At 45.5% G+C, this 21,807-nt stretch overlaps 1 protein-coding gene across 5 annotated transcripts in view; it reads right to left on the reverse strand.

The window, feature by feature from the left end:
* Positions 1-21,807, reverse strand: part of LOC143766246 (uncharacterized) — a 188,456-nt gene that overhangs the window by 161,541 nt on the left and 5,108 nt on the right. For 2 of the 5 annotated variants that reach the window (XM_077253773.1, XM_077253769.1), the window contains exons 1-10: positions 17,198-17,242; positions 11,491-11,640; positions 9,697-9,876; positions 9,490-9,613; positions 9,316-9,413; positions 9,027-9,117; positions 7,027-7,124; positions 5,317-5,407; positions 1,661-1,752; positions 1,372-1,462 (exon numbers count right to left, since the gene is read on the reverse strand). In XM_077253773.1, coding sequence (XP_077109888.1) covers positions 1,372-1,462; positions 1,661-1,752; positions 5,317-5,407; positions 7,027-7,124; positions 9,027-9,117; positions 9,316-9,413; positions 9,490-9,613; positions 9,697-9,876; positions 11,491-11,640; positions 17,198-17,224 — 1,042 coding nt within the window. In that variant the 5' untranslated portion in view covers positions 17,225-17,242. Of the gene's footprint in view, positions 1-1,371; positions 1,463-1,660; positions 1,753-5,316; positions 5,408-7,026; positions 7,125-9,026; positions 9,118-9,315; positions 9,414-9,489; positions 9,614-9,696; positions 9,877-11,490; positions 11,641-17,197; positions 17,243-17,986; positions 18,304-21,807 lie in introns of those variants that run through there. The other 3 variants (XM_077253772.1, XM_077253771.1, XM_077253770.1) reach the window with 3 other exon arrangements.

Consider the following 21,807-nt stretch of genomic DNA (forward strand, 5'->3'; position numbering starts at 1 on the left):
GGCCCCGACACTTGCCCGGGTGCTGACGCTGGCCCTGTCAGCAGTAACTGGACCACCCACAGAGGCTGCAGGCAGGAAAAGGCCAGAGAACAGGTAAGAGGGACCCTCACTTGAGTATAAGCCGAGGGGGCTTTTTCAGCATAAAAAAAAAAAAAAATGTGCTGAAAAACCCGGCTTATACTCGAGTATATATGGTAATTATAAATTCGGCTAATGTTCTTCTCTATGTCACATGAGCGAATGTTCCAATTTATGGTTATTCACAGGCTGCACTGTCCCCGGATTTTATGCCGAGGATCAATATACTATATATTCTAAATGTGCCAAGTGTAACTCAGAGGCAGCCGATCCGTTTCTTGTATTGAGACTGCCGGGAAATTAGGGAATTTTAGAACAGGTTATGAAATTTGTTGCCGAAAGTCTGAATATTGTTTAGTCATTTCATTCTACTGTTTATATCTGAGTGTAAAAATAAAAGATTTAAATAAAAAAAATAAAATAAATAAAATTAAAAAAAAAAAAAAATCACACTTGGCGTCATTGCTCAATGAACGGTGTCTCGTCATAAAAGTGAAGTTTGGCAAGAAAGACTGGACCTTTGTAATGACCCTATCAGCACAGAAGGAAAAAAAAGCAGATTCATCCCATATGTCAGGATTCTAGGTAGGTAACAGTATAATTACCCTTGGCTTTCTCTTAGATGCCCATCATACAGATTCTATTATTTTTTACACGGTTTTCTAAGTTGGCAGCACATTCTATGTACGCTGTAATTTGGATTTAAAGCTTAGAGATCTGGGCAACTAAGTGTTACCATCTTCTAATTCCATCGAGTAGGGTGGAGCCTCACTGTAAGCTCTGACCGAAACAGGTATCACTCCAAAAGAACAAAAGAAGGACTTCCTATACCCAAAATAATGGGAAAAGTTTTGGAGAGATAGCATGTGGTTGTCTACTAGTGATGAGCGAATATACTCGTTACTCGAGATATCCCGAGCACGCTCGGGGGTCCTCCAAGTATTCTTTAGTGCTCGGAAATTTAGTTTTTATTGCCGCAGCTGAATGATTTACATCTGTTAGCCAGCATAAGTACATGTGGGGGTCGACTGGTTGCTAAGGAATCCCCACATGTACTTATGCTGGCTAACAGATGTAAATCATTCAGCTGCGGCAAGAAAAATTAAATCTCCTAGGACTAAAAAATACTTGGAGGACCCCCGAGCGTGCACGGGAAATCTCGAGTAACGAGTATATTCGCTCATCACTACTGTCTACCAGCCCAATGCCCAAAGCAAACCACAACGCCAATACAGCAGCCACAGGTGGTGACTCAGAAAACTGACTTCTCTGCATTTAAAGGTTACTACTCACCTGGGAGGTTATCTGTAGGAATCTCCTCTTTACTCCGCTCATCACCTCTCACATATGTCTCTGTAGTATTAATATGGGTCAGAAATTCATCCTGAAATAAATATTATAAAAGTCACAGACAGATGGAGGAGTCACATCTGTGATCAGCTCTAATCCTGCTATCTCCACCGTCCTCATTACACAAGTATAAAACATATAATACTGGTGGATAAAACAGGACTGAGCATAAGACCTTCACAGCCGTCTACACATCATAGGGGAGATCTCATGACACCTTCTCTCCGTCTACCTGATAATCCTGAGGAACATAGGCATTTTCTTGTTCATAGTCCTGTGGAAGAAGAAGACATCTCTCTGGTGTTGTCCTCTTGCTGAATAGATCTGAAGGAAACACATACAGGGACCGAATTAATTCTTTACATACAGATAATTATAGGCCGTGTGTATTTAGTCCTGTCTATTACCCGGTGATGTGAGGGGCTGGGGAACCGCCATCATAACGTCCTTATAATACTCGACAACAAAATAGGCCCCATATAATGCACCATACAGTATAAGATGGGCCCCATAAGATGCTCCATATATAATGGACCCCATATGATGAACCCCATATATTGCTGCAAACATTAAAAAAAAAAAAAAATTAAACACCTCTCCTTGCGGCCTCTGCTCTGCCCCGGACTCCTCAGCGTCGGAGTCTTCCAACTCTGCACTGTGACTGATCAGAGCAGAGGGCGCACAATAGTCACATCATCGAAAGCCTCTGACCTGAAACATCACAGTCAGAGGACATGGAAGACGCCGCAGAGGTGGATTGGGGGAGAGGTAAGCATCGCAAGTACCGGGGCCCTAAACAAGCACCGGGCCACCATATAGTTCCGATGTCCCTGACGGCGAGTGGGCCCCCTTGCCTGCTCAGGGCCCTGGCGCTTGCCCGCTTGCTGACGCTGGCCCTGTCAGCAGTAACTGGACCACCCACAGAGGCTGCAGGCAGGGAAAGACCGGAGAACAGGTAAGAGGGACCCTCACTCGAGTATAAGCCCAGGGGGGGCTTTTTCACCACAGAAAAGGTGCTGAAAAACCCCGGCTTATAGTCGAGTATATACAGTAATTATAAATTCGGCTAATGTTCTTCTCTATGTCACATAAGCGAATGTTCCAATTGATGGTTATTCACAGGCTGCACTGTCCCCAGATTTTATTCAGAAGATCAGATATCTATAATATAACACTAGGAGCGTCACTCTGTCCGAAGCCTTTATAAACTGCGCAAGCGTGATGTGCCTGCGCAGTCTGGACCCCACAGAGTGACGCATCCAGCATTAGTGTATCTACCGTTGGGGGCAGAGGGGACCCACCCGGAGCTACGCTACTGTAACTGTATTGGTGTGCATAGCGCGCCAATACAGTTACATTGTGAGGCAGAGCAGGGAGAATCGATCTCCCTGCTCTGCCGCCCGGCCGCTATGGTCCCCTGAGCAGGCGGGGGGTTGGGGGGGGGGTGCCAGCAGCAGGCCCCCCGCCTGTCATCGCAGGGTCAGCTGCATCGGCATCTAGCCGATGCAGCTGACCACACTGATGAGAGAAGGAGAACTACACTCCTTCCCCCATCATCCCCCTGTCAGCGTCTGACGACGCCGACACTGACAGGAGGCGCTATGACGCCACTGCCTGGCGCTCACGGTCCGGAGGTAAGCGGGAGCAGGGAGCCACGCAGGAACCAGAAAGAAGAGAGGTATTTATTTATTGTTTTTCTTTATGGGGGCTGCCTTTTATTACAGAGTCTGCCTGGTATTTATTTATTGTTTTTCTTTATGGGGGCTGCCTTTTATTACAGAGTCTGCCTGGTATTTATTTATTGTTTTTCTTTATGGGGGCTGCCTTTTATTACAGAGTCTGCCTGTGGGGGGTGGGGTGCTGCCTTATACTACAGGGTCTACCTGTGGGGGGGGTGCTGCCTTATACTGCTGGGTCTGCCTGTGGGGAGGTACTGCCTTATAATACAGGGTCTGCCTGTGGGGGGGTGCTGCCTTATACTACAAAGTCTGCCTGTGGGGGGCGCTGCCTTATACTGCAGGGTCTGCCTGTGGGGAGGTACTGCCTTATAATACAGGGTCTGCCTGTGGGGGGGTGCTGCCTTATACTACAAAGTCTGCCTGTGGGGGGCGCTGCCTTATACTGCAGGGTCTGCCTATGGAGGTGCTGCCTTATACTACAGGGTCTGCCTATGGGATGCTGTCTTATACTACATGGTCTGCCAATGGGGGTGCTGCATTATCCTACAGATGTTGCCTATGGGGTGCTGCCTTATACTCTAGAGTCTGCCTGTGGGAGGGGTGCTGCCTTACACTGCAGAGTCTGCAGTGGAGGGGAGCTGCATTATACTACAGAGTCTGCCTGTTGGGGGGGGGTGCTGCCTTACACTGCAGAGTCTGCAGTGGAGGGGAGCTGCATTATACTACAGAGTCTGCCTGTGGGAGGGGTGCTGCCTTACACTGCAGAGTCTGCAGTGGAGGGGAGCTGCATTATACTACAGAGTCTGCCTGTTGGGGGGGGTGCTGCCTTATACTACAGAGTCTGCCTGTGGGGGGTGCCTTATACTACAGCGTCTGCCTATGGGGTTCTGTCTTATACTACATGGTATGACTATGGGGTGCTGTCTTATACTGCAGGGTCTGCCTATGGGGTGCTGTCTTATACTACAAGGTCTACCTATGGGGTGCTGTCTTATACTACAGGGTCTGCCTATGGGGTGCTTCCATATACCACATTGTCTGCCTATGGGGGTGCTGCATTATACTGCAGAGTCTGCCTGTGGGGGGGGTTCTGCCTTAAACTACAGAGACTGCTTGGGGTGGGGGGGTGCTGCCTTAAACTACAAGGTCTGCCTATGGGGGTGCTGCCTTATACTACAGGTTCTGCCTATGGGGTGCTGTCTTATACTACAGAGTCTGCCTATGGGGGCTGCCTTATGCTACAGAGTTGACAGAAAGGCAGAGCAGAATGGGTGCAGCACATGACAGAATGGTGGCACAGGATTAGAGCAGCACATTACAGAATGGGGGTGCAGGATGGGAGCAGCATGACAGGATGGGGGTGCAGGATGAGAGCACCACACGACAGGATGGGGACGCAGGATGAGAGCACCACATGACAGGATGGGGACGCAGGATGAGAGTACCACATGACAGGATGGGGGCGTAGAATTGGAGTAGCACATACCAGAATTGGGGCGCATGATGGGAGCACATGACAGGATGAGGGCACAGGAAGAGAGTAGCACATGACAAGATGGAGGCACACAAAACAGGATGAAGGCGCAGGATGGGGGCTGCACATGACAGGCAGGGGGCGCAGGATGGGGACTGCACATGACAAGATTAGGGCGCAGGATGGAAGCAGCATATACCAGGATGGAGACCGTATACCAATATAAATGCTTGCCACCTGGGCGTAGAATGGGTTCAATAGCTAGTACTATATATTCTAAATGTGACAAGTGTAACTCAGAGGCAGCCAATCTATTTCTTGTATTGAGACTGTATTGGAAATGTAGATCAGGTTATCAAATTTGTTGCCGAAAGTCTGAATATCGTTTGGTCATTTAATTCTACTGTTTATATAGGAGTGTAAAAATAAAAGATTAAATTTAAAAAAAAAAAAAACACACGTGGCGTCATTGCTCAATAAACGGTGTCTCGTCATAAAAGTGAAGTTTGGCCAGAAAGACTGGACCTTTGTAACGACCCGATCAGCACATTCAGCAGCACAGAAGGAAAAGAAAGAAGGACTTCCTATGCCCAAAATAATGGGAAACGTTTTGGAGAAATAGCATGTGGTTGTCTACCAGCACAATGCCCAAAGCAGACCACAACGCCAATACAGCAGCCACAAGTAGTGACTCGGAAAACACTGACTTCTCTGCATTTAGAGGTTACTACTCACCTGGGAGATTATCTGTAGGAATCTCCTCTTTACACCAATCATCACCTCTCACATATGTCTCTGTATTATTAATATGGGTCAGATCTTCACCCTGAAACAAATATTGAAAAAGTCACAGACAGATGTAGAAGTCACATCTGTGATCAGCACTAATCCTGCCTCCTCCACTGTTCTCATTACACAAGTATAAAACATATACCGTATATACTCAAGTATAAGCCGAGGCACCTACTTTTCCCACGGAAAACTGGGTAGGCTTACTGACTCGAGTATAAGCCAGGTATGCATTGTCCCCTCATTCCTATCCCGGTATGCCTGGTTCCTCCCGTCCTGTCCTGCTCTGTGTGGCTCCCCCCCTCCCATCCTAGTATGCATGGCTCCCCCGGCCCCATCCTTGTAAGCATGGCTGGGCACCCCCCCGTCATACTCGCCCTCTTTGCTCCATCGCTGAACTTCCCTGCATTTCCATTGTCCCGGCGCGGCAGCTTCTTCCTGTGCTGAGCGGTCACATGGTACCGCTCATTAAGGTCATGAATATGCGCTCCACGCCTATGAGAGTGGAGTCGCGTCCATATTCATGACATTAATGAGCTGTACTGTTATGATCTGGTGGCCTAGGAGCAGCATGCGACGTACTCTGGAGAAGGCGGTACCTGTACTGACCGTAGACCCTGAACTTGACACCGCAACTAGAAGTAGCCGTGGAATGTACCTAACACGGCCTAGACACCTCGACACAGCCGGAGGACTAAATACCCCTAGAGATAGAAACGGGAAACTATCTTGCCTCAGAGAAAATCCCCAAAGTATAGACAGCCCCCCACAAGTGAGAGGAGAGGGAAATAACATACGCAGACTGAAAACAGGATTTAGCAAAGGAGGCCATTCTAGCTAAATAGAAAGGACAGGACAGAGTACTGTGCGGTCAGTATTAAAACACTAGAAAATATCCACCACAGAAAATACCAAAATCTCCACATCTACTAAAGATATGGAGGGGTAAATCTGCATCTTCAGAGATACCAGTTTGGCTGAATAAATCCTTACACAGACAAAGCTGGACAAGAAAAAAACATAGAAATGCACTGAACTATTAGGCCCACAGCATGTGGACTGCAGAAACAAAGCCAGGACTTATCTTTGATGATTTGGACTGCATAGCAGGAGAAAACAGGCAGAGATGTGAATCCTCCAAACACAATGGACAACTGGCACTGACTAGAGAATCAAGCGAGACTAAATAGCCCAGTCAGGCTTGCACTCAGCGGACACACCTGATGACATGCTGCGATCCAAAGCAGCACTACCACTTACAACCACCGGAGGGAGCCCAATTGCAGAATTCACAACACTGTACCACTTGACCGCTGAGCACAGGAACAGTAAGAGCCGATGCTGGGACAGAGTTGCAGGGACGGATGCAGTGATGGAGGGCGAGTATTGAGGTGTTCTGGAAGCTAGCGGCTGCAGCTGTCACTGTGCTACAGCCGCCAGCATCCCGCTCCTCCTCCGGCTTTCAGGACCATGACTCATATATAAGCGGAGGGGTGGGGAATTTTCATTTTCAGCACAAAAAAAAGGTGCTGAAAATCTCGCCTTATACACAAGTATATACAGTAATACTGGTGGTTAAAACAAGACTGAGCACAAGACCTTCACAGCCGTCTACACATCATAGGGGAGATCTCATGACCCCTTCTCTCCATCTACCTGATGATCCTGAGGAACATCGGGATCTTCTGGTTTACACTCCTGTGGAAGAAGAGGATGAGGACATCTCTCTGGTGTTGTCCTCTTACTGGATAGATCTGGAGGAAACACAAAGGGACTGAATTCATTCTTTACATACAGATAATTATAGGTTGTGTGTATTTAGTCCTGTCTATTACTTGGTGATGTGAGGGGCCGGGGAACTGCCATTATAACGTCCTTATAATACTCACCAACAAAATAGGCCACATATAATGCTTCATACAGTATGTCAAGGGCCCCATAAGATTTTCCATATATAATGGGCCCCATATATTGCTCCATATATAATAGGCCCCAAATGATGTGCACCATAAGATGCACCATAAATAATGGACCCCATATGATGAGTCCCATATATTGCTGCAAACATTACAAAAGAAAAAAAAAAAAAAAAAAAAAGGATGAAACACCTCTCCTCGCGGCCTTTGCTCTTCCCCGGACTCCTCAGCGTCGGCGTCTTCCAGTTCTCTGCACTGTGACTGATCAGAGCAGAGAGCGCACAATAGTCACATCATCGAAAGCCTCTGACCTGAAACGTCACAGTCAGAGGGCACAGAAGACGGCACAGCGGTGAAACGGGTGAGAGGTAAGCATCGCAAGTACCGGGGGCCCTGAACAAGCGCCGGCACAGGGCCCCCAAAGCACTCCGATGTCTCCTACGGTGAGTGGGCCCCTTGCCTGCTCAGGGCCCCAGCACTTGCCCGGGTGCTGACGCTGGCCCTGTCAGCAGTAACTGGACCACCCACAGAGGCTGCAGGCAGGAAGAGGCCAGAGAACAGGTAAGAGGGACTCACACTTGAGTATAAGCCGAGGGGGGCTTTTTCAGCACAAAAAATGTGCTGAAAAACCCGGCTTATACTCGAGTATATACGGTAATTATAAATTCGGCTAATACTCTTCTCTATGTCACATGAGTGAATGTTCCAATTTATGGTTATTCACAGGCAGCACTGTGCCCGGATTTTATGCCGAGTATCAGATATACTATATATTCTAAATGTGCCAAGTGTAACTCAGAGGCAGCCGATCTGTTTCTTGTATTGAGACAGCCGGGAAATTAGGGAATTTTAGAAATAATAAAAAAAAAGTGCTGAAAAACCCGGCTTATACTCGAGTATATATGGTAATTATAAATTCGGCTAATGTTCTTCTCTATGTCACATGAGCGAATGTTCCAATTTATGGTTATTCATAGGCAGCACTGTGCCCGGATTTTATGCAGAAGATCAAATATACTATATATTCTAAATGTGCCAAGTGTAATTCAGAGGAAGCCGATCTGTTTCTTGTATTCAGACTGCCGGGAAATTAGGGAATTTTAGAACAGGTTATGAAATTTGTTGCCGAAAGTCTGAATATTGCTTTGTCATTTCATTCTACTGTTTATATTTGATTGTAAAAGTAAAATAGATTTTAAAAAAAACCAAAAAAAAAAAACACTTTGCATCATTGCTCAATGAACGGTGTCTCGTCATAAAATTGAAGTTTGGCCAGAAAGACTGCAGCACATTCAGCAGCACAGAAGGAAAAAAAAAAAGCAGATTCATCCCATAAGTCAGGATTCTAGGTAGGTAACAGTAGAATTACCCTTGGCTTTCTCTTAGATGCCCATCATACAGATTCTATTATTTTTTACATGGTTTTCTAAGTTGGCAGCACATTCTATGTACGCTGTAATTTGGATTGAAAGCTTAGAGATCTGGGCAACTAAGTGTTAGCATCTTCTAATTCCATCGAGTAGGGTGGAGCCTCACTGTAAGCTCTGACCGAAACAGGTATCACTCCAAAAGAACAAAAGAAGGACTTCCTATGCCCAAAATAATGGGAAACGTTTTGGAGAAATAGCATGTGGTTGTCTACCAGCCCAATGCCCAAAGCAGACCACAATGCCAATACAGCAGCCACAGGTGGTGATTCAGAAAACTCGGACTTCTCTGCATTTAGTGGTTACTACTCACCTGGGTAGTCAAGTGTAGGAATCTCCTCTTTACACCGCTCATCACCTCTCACATCTGTTTCTGGAGTATTAATATGGGTCAGATCTTCACCCTGAAACAAATATTGTAAAAGTCACAGACAGATGGAGAAGTCACATCTATGATCAGCTCTAATTCTGCCGTCTCCACTGTTCTCATTACACAAGTATAAAACATATAATACTGGTGGATAAAACAAGACTGAGAAGAGGTCCTTCACAGCCATCTGCACATAATAGGGGAGATCTCATGACACCTTCTCTCCATCTACCTGATAATCCTGAGGAACATCAAGATCTTCTTGTTTACAGTCCTGTGGAAGAAGAGGACGGGGACATCTCTCTGGTGTTGTCCTCTTACTGGGTAGAACTGGAGGAAACACATACAGGGAATTAATTCATTCTTTACAGATAATCATAGGCCTTGTGTTAGTCCTGTCTATTACCTGGTGATGTGAGGGGATGGGGAACATCCATCATGACGTCCTTGTACAGATCTTTGTGTCCTTCTAAATACTCCCACTCCTCCATGGAGAAATAGACGGTGACATCCTGACACCTTATAGGAACCTGACACATACAATGATACCGTCATCCCCCTGATTCCTTCTTAGCGTTACTATATAATGTCCCAGCATTCCCAGCAGTGTCACCTCTCCAGTCAGCAGCTCGATCATCTTGTAGGCGAGTTCTAGGATCTTCTGGTCATTGATGTCCTCAAGTATCAGTGGGTGATGTGGAGGTTCTGTGATTGGGCTCAGAGGTGTTCGCCATCCCTCAGACACAGGATCCTGACAGCGATCACTAGAGGTCTTCTTCACTACTGTGTAATCCTGGTTATGGAGAGACACATTAATAAATCTCACTACAGACATTTCCAGAGTCCTCATCTCTCCAGTTCTGTCCATTATTTCTTATATTTAGGGACTCTATAGCGACGGGGTCTGTTCCGCAGGACTGGCGCATAGCAAATGTGGTACCAATATTCAAAAAGGGCTCTAAAAATGAACCTGGAAATTATAGGCCAGTAAGTCTAACCTCTATTGTTGGTAAAATATTTGAAGGGTTTCTGAGGGATGTTATTCTGGATTATCTCAATGAGAATAACTGTTTAACTCCATATCAGCATGGGTTTATGAGGAATCGCTCCTGTCAAACCAATCTAATCAGTTTTTATGAGTGAGGTAAGCTATAGACTGGACCACGGTGAGTCATTGGACGTGGTATATCTCGATTTTTCCAAAGCCATGCCACACAAGAGGTTGGTACACAACATGAGATTGCTGGGTCTGGAGGAAAATGTGTGTAAATGGGTTAGTAACTGGCTTAGTGATAGAAAGCAGAGGGTGGTTATAAATGGTATAGTCTCTAACTGGGTCGCTCTGACCAGTAGGGTACCGCAAGGGTTGGTGTTGGGACCTATTCTCTTCAACATATTTATTAACGATCTAGTAGAAGGTTTACACAGTAAAATACCGATATTTGCAGATGATACAAAACTGTAAAGCAGTCAATACAAGAGAAGTATTCTGCTACAGATGGATCTGGATAAGTTGGAAACTTGGGCTGAAAGGTGGCAGATGCAGTTTAACAATGATAAATGTAAGGTTATACACATGGGAAGAAGGAATCAATATCACCATTACACACTGAACGGGAAACCACTGGGTAAATCTGACATGGAGAAGGACTTGGGGGATCCTAGTTAATGATAAACTTACCTGGAGCAGCCAGTGCCAGGCAGTGGCTGCCAAGGCAAACCGGATCATGGGGTGCATTAAAAGAGGTCTGGATACACATGATGAGAGATTTATACTGCCTCTGTACAAATCCCTGGTTAGACCACAAATGGAGTACAGTTTTGGGCACCGGTGCTCAGGAAGGATATAATGTAACTAGAGCGAGTACAAAGGAGGGCAACAAAATTAATAATGGGGATGGGTGAACTACAATACCCAGAGAGATTAGCAAAATTAGGATTATTTAGTCTAGAAAAAAGACAACTGAGGGGCGATCTAAGAACCATGTATAAGTATATAAGGGGACAATACAAATATCTGTCTGAGGATCTGTTTATACCAAGGAATGTGACGGTTGCAAGGGGGCATTTTCTGCGTATAGAGGAGGAGAGAAGGTTTTTCCACCAACATAGAAGAGGATTCTTTACTGTTAGGGCAGTGAGAATCTGGAATTCCTTGCCTGAGGAGGTGGTGATGGCAAACTCAGTCGAGGGGTTCAGGAGAGGTCTGGTTGTCTTCCTGAGGCGTAACAATATTGTATCTTACAGTTATTAGGCTCTTTAAAAGGAAGTAGATCTGGTGATTTATTCTGACGGAATATAGGCTGAACTGGATGGACAAATGTCTTTTTTCAGCCTTGCTAACTTTGTCCATCTGTTATTCCCATAGATAAGAATGATGTAAAGTGACGTCATCAGAATCTCTCACCTCTCCAGTAAGCCGGAAGAGGATCTCTAGGGTGAGGTGTAATATCCTCTGCAACATCATGTCCCTGTCTTTATCCATCTTTGATTGATCAATGAGGACAATTCTCTGATATAGAAGATCTCCACTGAAAGAATCCAATATTGTAGGGACCTGAATGGGAAGAAGATGAGGAAATGTGATATAAAGAATCTCATGTAATAATGCATTTACTGGAGAAAATAAGGGAAACATATGAGGTGATGGACCGTGTAGATGTTGTATTCTCTTGTTTTGTATGAATATAATTAGAGTTGCTGACTGGTTATTTTGGTCACTGCTTCACCACTGATTGGCTGTAGGAATCACGTTTGTCAGCACTGACCAGGAAATACAGAGACCAGGATGGGACCCAACTATTGGTGGCACAGGAGCAGTGGGAGGGATGGCTAATGTACTACTATTTTTATTATTTTACACTTTTTTCCTTTCTATCTAATAATAAAACCTATATATTTTAGGCCACAGAAAACAAGCAGTTTCTTCCTCAGGCTATGTGCACACGTAGGAAGGGTCTCTGCGGGTTCTCCCGCAGCGGATTTGATAAATCTGCAGGGCAAAACCGCTGCGGTTATCCCTGCAGATTTATCGCAGTTTGTTTTGTGGTTTCCGCTGCGGGTTTACTCCTATACTATTGATGCTGCATATGCAGCAATATGCAGCATCAATAGTAATGTTAAAAATAATAAAAAATGGTTATATACTCACCCTCTGACGTCCCGATCTCCTCAGCGCTGCACGCGGCGGTCCGGTTCCAAAGATGCTGTGCGAGAAGGACCTTCGTGACGTCACGGTCATGTGACCGCGACGTCATGGTCATGTGACCGCGACATCACCGCAGGTCCTGCTCGCACAGCAACCCTGCGATCGGACGGCCGCGTGCAGCGCTGAGGAGGTGAGTATATCATTATTTTTTATTTTTATTTTTTTACACAAATATGGTTCCCAGGGCCTGGAGGAGAGTCTCCTCTCCTCCACCCCGGGTACCATCCGCACATGATCCGCTTACTTCCCGCATCGTGGGCACAGCCCCATGCGGGAAGTAAGCGGATCAATGCATTCCTATGTGTGCAGAATCGCAGCGATTCTGCACAAAGAAGTGACATGCTGCGGAATGTAAACCGCTGCGTTTCTGCGCGTTTTTTCCCGCAGCATGTGCACAGCGGATTGCGGTTTCCATAGGGTTTACATGTAAATGTAAACGCAATGGAAACTGCATTGGATCCACGGTAAAACCCGCAAAGTGTGAACATGGCCTTAGAGTCGGCAGCTGAATACATTTCTCACAGACTCATCTTCCATAACGCTAATTCTCGTCTCATTTACTGACACTGGAATCGGCATTAGCAATACTGCAGGAGATATTCATTACACGTGACATGAAAAATAACTACTTCATGATGTGGACGACATTTTCATCTTCTACTACAGCTCTAGAAACATATCTGGCCAGAGTCCGTCACTGACTACATCACCACCACTAAATGTAAATTAAAATGTCAAAATTTACAGTGGACGCCTCCTGACAAATTATGTAATTTATCCCAAATTTCACAAGCCAAACCTTTTGCTCTCCAAGGAAGTAATTCTCAACTTGGGGACTCTGCTAATGTTTCTCTCAGAGATCACAGGAAAGTTTGGTCACGAAGAACAGTTGTGTGTGGGGGAGTCGGGAGAAATAGACATCAGCAGAATGATTGTCCGGCCAACAGCGATCTCATGTGTATGGGGCCATTAGTAACACACTGACAGGCAGGAATAATACCCCGCACTACAGTAGTACAGGGCATCACCGGAGCAAATCAGAGGCTTCTATGTTGTATGATCGCACTAATGAGGGGTGTGAAAAAAAATAAAAAATAAATCACAGTTTTAGCAGTAAGAAATAATATCCTTAACCCATTAGTGACCAAGCCAATTTTGACCATAATGACCAGGCCAAATGTTTAAAATCTGACCATTCTGAGTTTATGCGGTAATAACTCTGGAAAGCTTCAACGAATCCCAGTTATTCTGAGAGTTTTTTCACGACATATTGTATTTCATAAAAGTAGTAATATTTGTTCGATATGACTTGCGTTTATATGTTCACTATTTCAAACTTTTAATTCGTATGCCATTAAACCAGAGTTATGTCACACAAAATAGTTAATAAATAACATTTCCTATATGTCTACTTTACTTCTGCAAAAGTTTTTAAACAATTTTTTTTTGTTAGGAAGAAGGAAAGGATAAAATTTGATCAGCAATTTCCCATTTTTCCAACAAAATTTACAAAACCTTTTTTTTGATGGACCACATCACGTTTGAATTGACATTGGGGGACCTATATGACAGAAAATACTCCAAATTCCAAAAACCGCACCCCTCAAAACCACATGCAAGGTTTATTAACCTTCAGGTGCTTCACAGGAGCTAAAGAAATGTGGATAGAGAAAATGAACATTTTACTTTTTTTTTTTTCCCTCTTCACAAAATATTACTCTAGCCCCAAACTTTTTATTTTCACAAGGGTAACAGGAGAAAATGGACCCCATAATGGGTTGTGCAATTTCTCCTGAGTACAATGATAACCCACATGTGGATAAAAACTACTGTCTGAGCGCACGGCAAGGCTCGGAAGGGAAGGAGCACTGTTTGACTTTTTGAACGCAAAAAATGGCTGAAATCAAAAGCGGACACCATGTCGCATTTGGAGAGTCCTTGATGTGCCTAAATAGTGGAAACCCCCCACAAATGACCCCATTTTGGAAATTAGACCACTCAAGAAATTCATCCTTCCATTGGTGCACTGAGCATTTGTAATCTACAGGTGATTCATTAAGCTTTATATATTTTAGATGTGAGAACAAAAAAATAATTTTTTTCCCACTAAAATAGTATTTTAGCACCAAATTTATGTTTTACACGTGGGCAATGGTAGAAATTGGACCCACCAATATTTTATGAAATTTCTGCCGAATGTGGCAGTACCCCATATGTGGTTGTACACTACTGTTTGAGCACAATGCGGGGATTGGATGGGAGGGAGTGCTACTTTTAGAATAAATAATTCATTTAAATAGATTGTAGACTCCATCACTGACCAAGGAATTCATCTAGGGAGTAGTTAGTATTTTAAACCTATAGGTGCCTCACAGAATTTTATAACACTGAGATGTTGAAATGACATTTTTATGGTAAAAATTTTATTTTTGTATTTGCTACAAATTTGTCATCAGGTAGGCAAGAGTTAATAGGTGAAACTGGACATCATCATTTATTGCGCAATTTCTCCCAAACGCGGAGATGCATGTCGTCAGAAATTACTGTTAGGCCACATGTCAGGGCTGAGAAGGAAGGAGCGATATTTGGCTTTTGGAGCACAGATTTGCAAGAAAAGTTTGCGGAGCCCCTAAGGTGCCAGAACACCAGGAAAAAAAAGTGATTGGGTTGTAGAAATTGTACCACTCAAAGAATTCATTTAAGGCTGCAGTGACATCCACACCAGACTTTTTTTCTGGAGAATAGCAAATCTGTCTGATTAGTTCCCACACATTGTGCCCTCAAAGTGTAGAGCATCCATATATTGTAGCTACCTCATACATTGTGTCCAGCTTGTGCTTCTGGTGTCACGTACCCTGTCAATTAAGTGCTCTCTGCCCACTAAAATAACGCCAAACATATGGCCAATTACTGTGATTTAGGTGCATTTAGATTTGGGAGCGTAGAATTCACTGGATTTTATTTGAGGTGGTGGGAGCTGTTGCTTTTCCGGAGTCTTTGTTCTACTAGTAATTTGGGAACCCCTGACAGATGACAGACTTGAGTGAGGACTTGTTTTGCGTGGGATAAATAAGGGTTTTTATTGGTAACATTTTGGGGTACATAATACTTTTTGACGTTTCCAGAATAAGGCTGGATCACCTTCTTGTGTTGTACGCCGAGCACTTATGTTGGGTTTTCCACGTAAATCCCACAAAAATGTGATTCAGACAAAACCCCCAACGGAACCATCCATCATAGTGAGGCAGATGAAGACACCTCAATTTGACATCTGCTCCGGTGGTCTCCATTTTTTTAGTTATGCACAGATCTGTGGTCGCCCACACTTGTGTAGTAAAAAGACATCTAAAATAATGGGACACTGCTGGAACACAGACCAGTCTAAAGTAACTCCATCAGCCTCATAAGTGAGAGCTTCCATTGGGGGTTTTGTCTGAATCGCGGTTTTGGGGAATTTATACGGAAACCCTGATGTTAGAGTTCAGTGGAGAGCGCAGGATAAATGTGAGCCGAGCCTTATTACGATTTTTGGGAGGTAGAACAAACAAATAAACAGCAGTACTAGAATATTGACAGCTGACACCCAGAAGAATTTCAGGCGCAGAGCAATGCTGAGGAATAAGGCCCCTTAACGACTGCCATTAAAAGGCATATTAGCAGTCTTTAAGGGGTTAATTATAGGGTAAATGAACTCCCTGCAGTTTGTGAAATCACATCCATAAAGACTCCATTATACCATCATGTTATTTATCTCATATGGCGAATGGAGGAAGGAAAGTAAACCCCTGTCCCAGACTGTGAAGCTGCTGGAATATAAGAGGATGAAGACAGCGGAACCTGGTATACCGGCAGAACGGGTGAGACTGAGAAAGAGAAAGCCTCCTCCATATTATCTGAGGGGAGAGAGAAGAGCCGCCCTCAGCCACCGAAATAGTCTCAGCACTGAAGAGGTTATTGCTGCCCCTTGGACCCAGTAATGGGGAATTTCCAGCACCTACCTCCACCTGCAGAGCCGCACACCACATTCTCAACATTCTCTCTGATTATTCTGATTTCATGTCAGATATTGAGAAAAATATGCATATGTGTCTTTTTATATAGTGTATGTAAACTTCTGGTTTCAACTGTATGTAAGGGAGCAGGCAAAGGTAAAACTATTTTTCAGAGGGATTATACCAACTGTAAAATCTCAGGATTTATTCCAACTGCAGGACCTCAGGCGGTGCTCTGGGAACAATATACTGTGTGTGTGGGGGGGGGGGGGATTGGTGGTATTGTGGGAACAATATACTGTATGTGAGGGGATGGAGGTAGTGTGGGAACATTATACGGTGTGTGGGGGGATGGCAGCACTGAGGGAACAATATACTGTGTGTGGGGGAAAAATGACAGTACAGTGAAAATAATATATTGTGTGAGGGATTGGTGGCGGTACTGTTGGAACATTATGCTGGGTGTGGGAGGATCGTAGTACTGTGGGACCATTATACAGTTTGTGAGTGGATAGTGTTACTGTGGAAACATATTGTGTGGGGAGATGGCGGTACTGTGCGGTAATTATACAGTGTGTGGGGGATGGTGGTACTGGGGGAACATTATACTGTGTGTGGGATGGAAATACTGTGGGAATTTTATACTGTGAGAACATATCGTGTGGGGGGAATCATACACACTGCATAAGGGACATAATTTGGGGCATTACATTGTGTGGGGACCAAGAAAGGGGCCCTGTATTATTTGAACAGCCCATTTCCTCCCTTCCATAGTTGAGTCGCATGTATCTATTGCAGGAAACAGAACAAAACGGTATAATTCTTATAAAATGACAACAAAAATCCCAAAAGAAACTCAGCACTGAAGGGGTTACTGCCCCCCCGCCCAGTAATGGGGAATCTCCAGCACCTACCTCCACCTGCAGAGCCGCACACCACATATATGGCTGTTCTGTGCGCACAGGACCTGTGATGAGGTCACAGGAGGGGAGGAGTCAGGGGTCACATGATCAGGGGCCTCAGTGTATGCAGGACTCTGCTGTGCTGGTTGTCATGGTGCTGGATGAGGGGAAGTTTGTGTGTGGGGTCAGGAGGGGTTTACAGTGTGGATGTAGCAGAGCAGTGTGTGTACGAGGTGCACGGAGCAGAGCCGCGTGTGTGCGAGGTGCACGGAGCGGAGCCGCGTGTGTGCGAGGTGCACGGAGCGGAGCCGCGTGTGTGCGAGGTGCACGGAGCGGAGCCGCGTGTGTACGAGGTGTACGGAGCGGAGCCGCGTGTGTACGAGGTGTACGGAGCAGAGCCGTGTGTGTACGAGGTGTACGGAGCAGAGCCGCATGTGTATATTACTGTGTCCCCACTTGGCACACCCAGTTTTCCCCTTACTCCCCCGTGTCTCTGCACGGAGCTCAGTCCTGGGAGTCCGGCCCTCGGTCTTACAGATTGGGGCACCTTGGTAGACATCTCTCCCAGTCTCTTACTAAGGCCGGAGTCACACTAAACGTATGGAAAATCAGTCTGAGTCTCCCTGCCAAGAATCGCACGAGTGTCATGCGAGTACAACCAATTTTTCACACCTAGCATCCGACTACAATGTGATTTTAACATGAACTTTTACATGCAGCAATTCTCAATGTCATTTACACATCGTTTTCAAAATAAATATTCATCAAAACACATATACACATTGTGAGAGGTTGACTCACTTAGCTGCTTCACAAGGTAGACACAGGAACCGTTCTGGTAGAGAATCTCCTGCTGGTTTATTGTGGATAGCATAAACCTTGGCACAGTACAACAAAATAAACAGAGCCTTACTGGTATAACCGTAAAACAAACAAAACACAGTCCATATGAGTCCATTCCCTGTAGGGTTCACCTGCAGTTACCCCGCACAGTGCTTAGCTCCTCTTGGCGCTATGGGGAAGTTCCTGCTCTCCCAATACACAACAACCACTGACTCTCATGGCCAGGTATTTAATACCCATGTGATGGTCACATGACCTTGACCTCACACAGATCCTGTCAGGACTCTGCATGTGGAGATACTGTGGACCTCCGCACACCCGCTCGATGGAGGTCCATTAAAACCAGCCCATAACATAGGCTACTATTAACCATCTCTGCATTTAGCAAGCTGGAGGCAAAAACACTCTGGTTTTACATCACTGACCACAGTATGCGCAGTGACACCTATCTCCCTTCACATACTATGCCAGTGACTCTGGCACATATTCCTCCCCTCTGCCCAAAGCCGGGGGTTTTGGCACCTTCAGATATCAGACAGGGAATTCAGGAGAGAGCATTTGCGGTACCATGTAACTTCCCGGGTCTATGTTCTACTTGAAACTAAAGTCTTGAAGAGCTAACCACGTAGTCACCTTGGCGTTCTTACCCTTCTTCTCTCTCAACCACCTCAGAGGGGCATGGTCTGATACTAACTTAAACCTGCGTCCTAGCAGATAGTACTCCAGAGTGTCTATGTATGGCCCATTTTATAGCCAAACACTCCTTTTCCATTATGGTGTACCGTATATACTTGAGTATAAGCTGAGAATTTCAGCCCATTTTTTTAGGCTGTAATTGCCCCTCTCGGCTTATACTCGAGTCATTCCCAGGGGTCAGCAGGGGAGGGGGAGCGGCAGCTGTCTAATCATACTCGCCTGCTCCTGGCACGGTCCCTGCACATCCCTGGTTCTTCGGGCGCTGACAGCTTCTTCCTGTATTGAGCGGTCACATGGTACCACTCATTACAGTAATGAATATGGACCAGACTCCACTCCCATAGGGGTGGAGCCGCATATTCATTACTGTAATGAGCAGTACCATGTGATCACTCAATACAGGAAGAAGCTGCCTGCGCCCGGAGAACCAGGGACGTGCAGGGACCATGCCAGGAGCAGGTGAGTATAATGGGGCATTGCGCGATATTCATCTGTCCCACGTTCCACCGCCGGGCTCCGTCTTCCGCGTCCTTTGCAGTGACGCTCAGGTCAGAAGGCGCGATAATGTGATTAGTGTGCCCAACGGTGGAATGGGGAAGGTGACTATAGCAAGTGCCGGGGGCCTGAGTGACGAGAGGTGAGTATGTGATTTGTTTTTTTTTATCGCAGCAGCAGCATAGGGGGCAAATGTGTCTATAGAGCATCTTATGGGGCCATAATCAGCATTTGTGCAGCATTATATGGGGCAAATGTCTGTATGGAGCATCTTATTGGGCCATAATCAGCATTTGTGCAGCATTATATGGTGCAAATATCTCTATGGAGCATCTTATGGGACCATAATCAGCATTTGTGCAGCATTATATGGGGAAAATATCTCTATGGAGCATCATATGGGGCCATAATCAGCATTTCTGCAGCACTATATGGGGCAAATGTCTGTATGGAGCATCTTATGGGGTCATAATCAAAATTTGTGCAGCATTGTATGGGGCATATTTTAATATGGAGCATCTTATGGTGCCCATCATGAACTGTATGGAGCATTATATGGGGCTCCTGATTCAATATGGATATTCAAAAACACTTAACCTACCAATGTCTCAATTAATTTTACTTTTATTGGTATCTATTTTTATTTTTTACTTTTACCGGTAGCTGCTGCATTTTCCACCCTAGGCTTATACTCGAGTCATTAAGTTTTCCCAGTTTTTTTATGGCAAAATTAGGGGTCTCGGCTTATACTCGGGTCGGCTTATACTCGAGTATATACGGTAATTCTTCTCACAAGAAGAGAATTTCCGGCTCAGGTATAGGATGGGATGCTCTTCTCCATTTATCTCTTGAGTCAGCACGGCTCCCAACCCAACCTCAGAAGCAGCGTCGGACTGGAGCACATTGGGCCCACCAGAGAAAATGATTCTTGGGGCCCACTATGTAGATACATAGAAATAAATACAAGACCAACAATTGTGCGATATAACACACTAATATCAGGGCATAACATAAGGTAGCACGTCTTAATGATATAGCAGGGGTTGGCGCCCACATTTTGGTTCAAGCTCAATGATAAATGTCCCCTGGCGTTTATTAACCACTAGGCCAATGTGTTATAGCACCAGTGTAGTGGAGGGGATTTTATGACATCTCATCTATACTCTGAGAAAATCCACGGTGGTAGTAGTAAACGCAGCAATATCTGCACAATGTCTGTCTGGATAATTTCCGCTGTTAGGCTATGTGCACACGTTGCGGATTTACTGCGGATCCGCAGCGTTTTTTTCCACACAGAAAACGCTGCAGATTAAAAGAAGGAGCATGTCATTTATTTGTGCGGATCTGCAGCGTTTTTGTACCCATTCCATTATAGAAATCTGCAGGGGTAAAAACGCAAGAAATCTGCACAAAATCCGCATAAAAAACGCATCAAATCCACACCTGCGTTTTCTACCAAGAGATGCAGAATCCGCACAAAAAATTCCGGAGGCAAATCCGCAACATGTGCACATACACTGCCCGCATGTAAAGCCCCACCACCACTGCACCACTCTCTCACACTCACACACAAAGCACTGCACTGCATACACACATGCAGACAGACACACAGTACCACTCACCTCTCTCAGCACATCCTGGCATCCTGCCCGGCGCTTCCTGTCTGAGGCAGTGCAACTGGATGACATCAACATTCAGCGCGCGCCTGTTTCAGACAGAAAGCTGCCGGTGAGTAAGAGGCTGCTGGGATGTGCTGCGAGAGGTGAGTGATGCTGTGTCTGTCTGCGTGCGTGTATGTGGTGCAATGCGGTGCAATGCGGTGCTTTGTGAGTGTGAGAGAGTGGTGCGGTGGTGTGTGTATGTGGTGCCGTGCTTTGTGTGTGTGAGTGAGAGTGGTGCGGTGCTGTGGGTATTGGAGATGTGTGTATTGGAGATTGGCAATGATGGGGTGGTGGGGAAGGACGATGGGGTGGTGGGGAAGGAGGCAATGATGAAGGTGGCGAAATGGGCAATGATGGGGTGGTGGGGAAGAAGGCAATGATGGTGTGGTGGAAAGGACAATGATGGTGGTGGGGGAGACAATGATGGAGGTGTTGAAATGGGCAATGATGGGGTGGTGGGGGAGAAAGCAATGATGGTTGTGGTGTAAAGGACAATGATGGTAGTGGTGGAAAAGACAATGGTGGTGGTGAAATGGGCAATGATGGGGGTTGTGGGGGAGAAGGCAATGATGGAGGCGGTGGAAAAGGCAATGATAGGGGTGGTGGGGAAGAAGGAAATGATGGGGTGGAGGGGCAGAACAATGATGGAGGTGGAGAGGGGCTGCATTATACACTATGAGGAGGGCTGCATTGTACTTTATGAGGGGGCTACATTATATTCTGTGGGGTAACGGCATTATTCTTTCAGGGGATTACATTATATTCTGGGGGCTACATCATACTATATGAGGGGGCTACAGTATACTCTATGGGGGGGCTACATTATATTCTGTGGTGGAGCTGCATTATTCTCTCAGGGGACTACATTACATTCTGGGGGCTACATCATACTATATGGGGGCAGCATTATGCCCTATGAGGGGGCTA

This window comes from Ranitomeya variabilis, chromosome 4, assembly GCF_051348905.1.
Source record: "Ranitomeya variabilis isolate aRanVar5 chromosome 4, aRanVar5.hap1, whole genome shotgun sequence".
Taxonomy (NCBI): domain Eukaryota; kingdom Metazoa; phylum Chordata; class Amphibia; order Anura; family Dendrobatidae; genus Ranitomeya; species Ranitomeya variabilis.